The 7,637-nt window shown below is 38.5% G+C and overlaps 5 protein-coding genes across 5 annotated transcripts; 3 read left to right on the plus strand and 2 right to left on the minus strand.

Annotated features, from left to right (window-relative positions):
- Positions 1–78: 78 nt before the first annotated feature.
- Positions 79–1,007, plus strand: RHIMIDRAFT_285432 (uncharacterized protein; the record flags this gene model as incomplete). The annotated part of the gene is made up of 5 exons (XM_023613278.1): positions 79–177; positions 238–296; positions 359–412; positions 463–822; positions 872–1,007. 5 exons carry the CDS (start codon positions 79–81, stop codon positions 1,005–1,007), a joined length of 708 nt encoding a protein of 235 aa, XP_023464781.1.
- Positions 843–2,127, plus strand: RHIMIDRAFT_29400 (uncharacterized protein). The gene has a single exon (XM_023614046.1). The coding sequence runs from the start codon at positions 1,068–1,070 to the stop codon at positions 1,944–1,946; it is 879 nt and encodes a 292-aa protein (XP_023464782.1). The 5' UTR covers positions 843–1,067; the 3' UTR covers positions 1,947–2,127.
- Positions 2,128–2,155: 28 nt separating this feature from the next.
- RHIMIDRAFT_189590 (UPF0220-domain-containing protein) lies at positions 2,156–2,540 on the plus strand (the record flags this gene model as incomplete). Its single annotated transcript, XM_023605907.1, has 3 exons — positions 2,156–2,280; positions 2,349–2,433; positions 2,502–2,540. Coding segments are annotated over 3 exons (249 nt in total), but the record flags the coding sequence as incomplete, so codon positions are not given.
- A 280-nt stretch (positions 2,541–2,820) lies between these two features.
- Positions 2,821–5,193, minus strand: RHIMIDRAFT_29432 (tryptophan synthase). Its single transcript, XM_023614077.1, has 3 exons — positions 5,140–5,193; positions 4,861–5,088; positions 2,821–4,806 (listed from the first exon to the last, which is right to left on the minus strand). The coding sequence occupies exons 2-3, from the start codon at positions 4,921–4,923 to the stop codon at positions 2,908–2,910; spliced, it is 1,962 nt and encodes a 653-aa protein (XP_023464784.1). The 5' UTR covers positions 4,924–5,088; positions 5,140–5,193; the 3' UTR covers positions 2,821–2,907.
- An 887-nt stretch (positions 5,194–6,080) lies between these two features.
- Positions 6,081–7,283, minus strand: RHIMIDRAFT_204452 (uncharacterized protein; the record flags this gene model as incomplete). Its single annotated transcript, XM_023606760.1, has 6 exons — positions 6,081–6,443; positions 6,498–6,624; positions 6,683–6,870; positions 6,923–7,036; positions 7,089–7,145; positions 7,197–7,283. The coding sequence occupies 6 exons, from the start codon at positions 7,281–7,283 to the stop codon at positions 6,081–6,083; spliced, it is 936 nt and encodes a 311-aa protein (XP_023464785.1).
- Between the last annotated feature and the right edge of the window lie 354 nt (positions 7,284–7,637).

Raw genomic sequence — 7,637 nt, forward strand, 5'->3', positions numbered from 1 at the left:
TTAAATTGTTTGTGTATGTTTTTTTAGCACAATAAAAAAAATTGTTTTCCTCTTTTTTTTCCTTTCAACAATTAAACAATGTACAGTTCTGATGAAGAAGAGCTCGAGTGTCCTCTCTGTATGGAGGAATTAGATATTGCTGATAGAAACTTTAGACCTTGCCCATGCGGCTATAAGGTAGACATTTTAGCTCATTAGACAACAACAACAACAAAAAAAAACTAAAGCAACAAAAAGATTTGTAGATTCTGCTGGCATCACATTAGAGAAAACCTTAATGGAAGATGCCCTGCATGGTATATTTTATTAGAATGTAACTGAAAAGTGTCTAATGTTTCCCCTCTTTCTCTTTAAAAAGTCGAAGAGAATATTCAGAGCAAATTGCAGAATTTGAGCCCATTAGCGCTGATGAGTAAGCTATTTTTTTGTTTGTTGTAAATGTTGATACTCACTATTGTTTAGAATTCAACGAATTAGAAGAGAAAAGAAAGAAAAAGAACGTCAACAAAAGGATATGGAAGTTGCCAATCGTCGACATTTGGCTAATATGAGGGTTGTCCAAAAGAACCTTGTCTATATTATTGGTCTTCATCCCAAATTAGCCACAGAAGAGATAATAAGATCGAACGACTATTTTGGACAGTTTGGCAAAATCGCAAAGATTGTAATCAACAAGAGACAGATTGCACCTACTTCACACGCCAACGGAGCAACTTCTATGCAGCCAAGTGCTGCAGTTTATGTTACTTATGTTAGAAAAGAGGATGCGGCCAAAGCTATTCACGCGGTAGATGGCAGTGTCATGGCTGGTAGAATCTTGCGGTAAAATCATTAGAAGGAAAAGTATTTAATTTACTAATTCTATGCATAGAGCATCTTATGGTACAACTAAATATTGCACTTATTATCTACGTAACATGACTTGTCCAAACCCAAACTGTTTATACTTGCATGAGCCTGGAGAAGACGCAGATACGATATCAAAAGAAGAATTAGCCACTGGGTAAGTTGCCAAAATAAATAAACGCGTGAGAGAGAAAATAAACGTGTGTAATAGCAAACATCGAATGAGAGATCAAATGTCATATGATAACAACAATAATGATGACCACGACCATGACGATGAAGATGGACACAGATCATCACAATATAGTTCACCTTCTATCTCTAGCTCTGATTTCCCTCCTGTGTCTTCTACAGTCAAGAGAGCTACTACTTCTACTACTGTTGCGGGCGACGAGGAGCGTTCAGCGCTTCCTGCTACAGCCTCATGGGGAAAAACAAGCACACCAGGTACACCGACGATTAAGAGCAGTGGCCTGCCTGATCGTACTTTGACTCCTGATGCATTTGGGCCACCTTTATCAGTCGCTGTTGCTCAACAGCAACAACAGCAACAAAAGCAGCAAGTGTCTCCTACTGTCTTGAAACGTAAATTAGAAAAGAAAAAGCGCAAGGAGTTACTTCAAAAGCAACGAAAGGAAGAAGAAGAAAAGGAGCAACAACAACAGCAACAACAGCAACAACAAAGCCAATCATCGAGTTCATCATCAGAGGATCAAGAACAACAAGTCCAAGAAGAAGACAAGAGTTATTATCCTTTTGATGGCCTTGTTCAATTTGTTCTTGGACATGCTTTTGAAGAGGTTTGTTTACCGAAATTAACAAAAGAGGATGAAGAGGAGCCTGTTGGAGTATCTGGTCTGCATGAATCTTCATCAGATGATGATAATAGCAATAACACACCAACCACACCACCTTTAAGCTTAGAACAGCTCACCATAAGTGAAGACATGTCACCACTCGAATTCTTCACTCAATCTATTCCTACACCCAAATACACAGGTACATTCAACCCATTTTCTCATCAAATTTTGAGAAGTAATACAGCTATCTTTGACTCTCCTGTGCGCAAACATTCACGATTTGGGTTTGCTCAATTTTAATTTTTTTGTTTTCTTTTCTATATTTCTTTTTTTTTTTTCTTTACACAAATATAATAAAAAAACTATGGATAACAGCAATAGTGTTTTCATTTGTAGTTGTTGTTCTTTTGGTGATAAAGGAAGGCGTATTGCAGTTTATATTGCCAGCTTCTTGGTAAATTTTTTATACAGAGTCATGATATACGCGTGTCATATTGACCATTCAACAGTTTGCACTCGGCTGGTGGGTATTTATTGATGGACTAACACTGTTATGGAACTTGCCTGACAGAAAAGTAGCACCAGGCATAGAAGACTGGATACCTGGTATAATTGCAACATTAGGAATGATCATGTATTAAATTCACCTTTACTCTTTTTGGGGAACATGTCACTTTTTCTCTAACCAATTTTTTTTTATAGTGTAAATTTGATTGATAAAGAAGCACTTCGAGGCGATGGATATGATGAACATATGGCTTGGAGAGCAAGATTATTTTTATTCCTGGTACATATAAAAAGATGAAGAAACGATGTGTATCTATTCATTATCTTTTTTTTTAAAAAAAAAATAAGGGATTTGCATTGATGGCAGGTGGTATATCCGGTTCAGTGGTAAAGAGAGAAGAAAGAGATTTACACAAAAGTGTATACACACATTAATATGTTTATTCAAAGGCTGTCCTAGTGACAAAATACATTTACAAGGAAGGCTTAGATATACCCAATATGTACTTAGGAATAACAGACGTCGTTCAATGTGTATTGATCATGATAAGGTAAAGGTTAAAAAAAAGGGGTACATGTTTATTAAACTATTAAAAATAGTACTGCTGTTTTATGGATTGCTCAAAACACAATGGAAACAGGATACCATGTTATAATGTAATGTATTGTTTTTATTACAATAATAAACATAAATATTTATATATATATGTGTGTGAAGCTATGATACAAGAAGAACAGAGATTATAAAGTGAAATTAAAAGCGTAAGTCCCAACCGATCTTGGGTCCCAACTTGGGTAACACTTCAACCACTGTATGCATATCTTTATCACCTCTACCAGAAAGACAGATAACAATGTCCTTATCCTTGGGGAGTTCTTTAGCTAACTCAAGAGCAGCATAGATAGCATGAGAAGATTCCAAAGCAGGAATGATGCCTTCCAATTGAGTCAATTTTCTAAATCCAATCAAGCACTGAGCATCATCAGCTACACGATACTCGGCTCTACCACTGTCCTTCAGATAAGCATGTTCAGGACCAACACCAGGATAGTCCAGGCCGGCACTGACAGAGTGTGTTTCAATAATTTGTCCCTTGGTATCTTGTAAGAGGTAGGTACGAGTGCCATGAAGGACACCGGGTGTACCCTTGGACAATGTAGCAGAGTGCTTTTCAGTGTGAACACCGTCGCCACCAGCTTCAACACCAACAATACGAACAGATTCTTCTTCTACAAAAGGATGAAACATACCAATAGCATTAGAACCACCACCGACACAAGCAACAACAGCGTCGGGTAATTTGCCTGCCTTCTCAAGCATCTGTCGCTTTGTTTCTCTGCCAATTACCGATTGGAATTCACGGACGATCATAGGGAAAGGATGAGGGCCAATAGCTGAGCCAACAAGGTAGTGTGTATTGGATACATTAGCCACCCAGTCACGCATAGCTTCGTTAATTGCATCCTTTAATGTTCTAGAGCCATCTTTGACGGGAACGACAGTAGCACCGAGCATTCTCATACGGAATACATTCAATGCTTGACGACGACAATCTTCTTCACCCATATAGACTACACATTCCAAGCCAAACTTGGCACATACAGTGGCAGTTGCCACACCGTGTTGACCAGCTCCTGTTTCAGCAATAATACGTGTCTTACCCAAGCGCTTAGCTAAGAGAATTTGGCCAACTGCATTATTGATCTTGTGAGATCCAGTATGATTCAAGTCTTCACGCTTTAACCAGATACGTGCACCACCGGCCTCTTCCGTTAAACGGCTAGCGAGCTGAAGTTGAGAAGGACGAGAGATATAGTCATAGTAGGACTCGAATTCTTGTCTAAACGAAGGATCGTTCATGGCATCGATAAAGCAGGATTCTAATTGAGTAAGACAGTCAACGAGGGCCTCAGGAACATAAGCACCACCAAAGTCACCAAAACGAGTAGCTAATTGGTAAAAGTTCTTGATATCATCAGGTGAGAAGGGTCCACGGCCAGCAGCATCATTAACTTCAATATCTGCTTGATTTGCTTCACTAGCAGCGTAGGTTTCAACAGAGTGTTTGCGTCCACAGACTTCAGCAGCGTACTGTTGAATGACCTCGGGCACCTTTTGATTTTTCTCAAGAGCATCCTTTGTGACAGTAATCAGGCGTGAACCGATAACGACACCTTCGGCATGAGCACCTACTTCAACGAAATGTTCTCGAGTCGATACACCAAAGCCAACAGCTAATGGGACTGAGGTATATTTCTTAATACGAGCAATGATGGCTGGTAATTCGGCATTGATCGAATCTCGGGATCCAGTGACACCCATACGAGAGACAACATAGATGAATGAATCTGCAATCTTGGACAAAAGTTCGATACGTTGCTCGGTAGTGGATGGTGCGATTAATGGAACATAAGAGAGACCGTGCTTGTAACAGATGCCGCGGAAGTTGTGGGATTCTTCAGGTGGTAAATCAACCAAGATATATCCGTTCACACCAGCTTCTTTACAATCCTGTACCATCTTTTCTTCACCATAAGCAAGGACAGGGTTGTAGTAGCCCATAAAGACAATGGGTACCTTGAGGCCTTTTGCACGAGCATCACGTACCATTTGAAGACACATGGGAATATCTGTACCATGTTTGAGTGATTGCTAATGTTCATATGTGTAAGCTTTGAGATTAGAGCATTCAGATTACAAACTTACAGTGCTTGCATATTGAATCGTAGGTCCATCGGCAAGAGGATCAGTGAAAGGAATACCTATCATACAAGCATTTACTCTTTCATTCTCACCCCCTCTTTCTTTCTTTCTCTTTATCCTTACCTAATTCAATAACATCCGCACCACCTCTTTCCAAAGCCAATAAGTTTTCTACTGTATCTTCAGGTGAAGGGTATCCAGCAGTAATAAAGGTAACAAAGGCAGGACGATCTATAATAGAATAAGATACAACTCCAACTCAATGCTATCTACCACTCATACTTTGTTCTTTGGCAGTTTTAAACGCGTTGCGAAGTCCAGCAGACATAATTCTATTTCTAAAAAGGTAAAATCCCAAGCTATCAAAAAACTCAGAATTTATAGAAAATAATCAAGGCTAATTTGATTGGCGGAGTAGATGAGTCAGGATTAATAAATTCCTTAAGTCCTGAAGACCGAAAGGTATATTACTAAATTCCTGTAGACCGACAGAACAGCCAAAGACGGGATTAATCCTGGTATATGATAACGTTATCTATCTTCTATATGCTTATTAAGATAAGCTTGTGAAATTCGTCTTGTATGTATGCTTATTAGCTTTAGAGATTATCAGTTTTATGCAAGTCAAGCTGCGGGTGAACCTGATTGGATAACCGATATTTATCGGCATAAATGCGCTATTGTGCCATGATGGAGCAAAAGTCTGTTCACTTCAAAAAAAAAAACAGCTACCATCAGTCTCACATATCACATACTATTTAAAAGCAAAGATCCAGGACTATGTTTACTACTAATATTTGTGGCACTTTGGAAGAACGTGTTGGCTGGTGCCATGGATCAAAATAATAGTAATAATAATACAAAGGAATACGATTCAAGTAATCATCTCGCTTTGAGGCAGAATATCTACATAATCCATTCAGATCACTATAGATTACATGGTTCCACAACAATTAAACCATTCCATTGGTGGATCAAAGTTGACAGCATAATACAAAGTAGCCTTCAGTGACTTTATAATCGCGCCATTGATCCTCTTGTCAAGTCCGTTGATACATGGGCAGTACAGGCTAATCTTTAGAATACGAAAGAAATTAGTTCACAGAATGCGAGTCATTATCTGTCAGGATGCTTAATAACCAAAGTCTGTGAATGTAAAATAATAAAGTGCGTGTTTTACTAGAATAGCAATTATTTATTATTACAACTGTCAACGTAGCAAATTATAAAATACGGGGCCTTTGGTTAGCTACGCTCAAAACATTCTGTGCTTGAAAGGCATTCATTGGCTGCACGTGGCCCGCTCCATCCTTGACGAAAGCAGTACCTTCTGAAGAAGGAGGTAAAAATACAACATTCGTATTTGGTGCTTTGGAAAGGTTGTTTAAGGTGTCGAGATATCTGATCTGCATAGCAGAAGGTGTATTAAGTATATCAGCAGCCTCTCTCATCAGTTTAGCAGCATCCACTTCAGCTCTTGCAGTAATGACTTTAGACTGTCCAGTACGTTTAGCTTGAGCAGCTGCAGAAAGCGATTCTTGAAGTTCTTTTGAAAAGCTAAAGTCTTTGATAAGGATCGATTCAATCTACAGCAACATTAAGCAACCCTATGCGCATTCCTTATGTCTGTGCTAAATTACCTTTACTCCCCAGTCAGCAGCCACGCCTCCAGTAATATCCTGGACCTCTTGAGCTATTGCCTCACGATTTTCAACACATTCTTGTAGTACTTTACCGCCCAAGATGTGACGAAGTGTTGTTTGGGTCCTTTTTATCTATTATTAGCTATCCAGCTTGTTTTCGCAACGCCTTTTATTCTCATTACCTTTCTATCAATGCCTTTTTCACATTATTCACTCCAAATGTAGCTTGATATGGATCAATTATATGCCAATATAAAACTGAGTCGATCAAAACTGTCACATTATCTTTTGTCATGATGTACTGACGAGGAATATCTGCAATCTGTATCTTTACATCCACTTTCTTTATTGTTTCTGTTAGGGGGTTAATCTATATTACAGAAAATTAGAATAAGCATACAATCGCGTTGATTCATGCATACTTTGACAAGACCAGGATCAACGCACTTGTAAAATTTTCCAAATCGTGATATGAGACCAACGCTGCCTTGCCTGACAGGTTTATATGGATTGGGAAAACAGAAGCAACCGGGAATCTAAAATTGTTATCTGTAAGCAAATATTTTATGATCTATCGTGTTATCTTACCGTGCCAAATGCTCCAATGATAGAACCTAAACCATTCATCATATTACCATACCAACCCTAAACCACTTTGTCAATAACAAGAACGCTTTCTAATCGTGCTTATATTACATGTTCAATAGTACTTAAGTCAAGTTCTAATGCAAGACTAGGTTGTATTCCGTTGGTTGCAAAGTCTCCTTTAGCTTGTTGGATCATACGTGATGGTTGACCAGACGTGCTTGGGCCACCTTTTGCTGTATAACCAGACTTCATCAATGGAAAGTCGTCTTCAGCGTGACTATTTGTGCGGTTTGACATATTGAGTGTTTAAGATAATACAAGAGAAGAAGAAGAACAAAGAGAAATAAAAAAGAGAGATAAAGAAAAGGGAAAGAAAAGAAAAAAAGACTTTTATGCTCAAATTGAAAATGCGCCAAAAAAAATATATAAAAAAACAGAAAGTCATCAGGACATGTATTTTTTTTTCTTCTCTTTTTTCCTGCAAAGTACAATACGAAAAGTTTAAAAAGTTGCTAAGCAGTTGGTGAGACCCATTGAAGGGGGGGGGGG

Source organism: Rhizopus microsporus, assembly GCF_002708625.1.
Source record: "Rhizopus microsporus ATCC 52813 unplaced genomic scaffold scaffold_12, whole genome shotgun sequence".
Taxonomy (NCBI): domain Eukaryota; kingdom Fungi; phylum Mucoromycota; class Mucoromycetes; order Mucorales; family Rhizopodaceae; genus Rhizopus; species Rhizopus microsporus.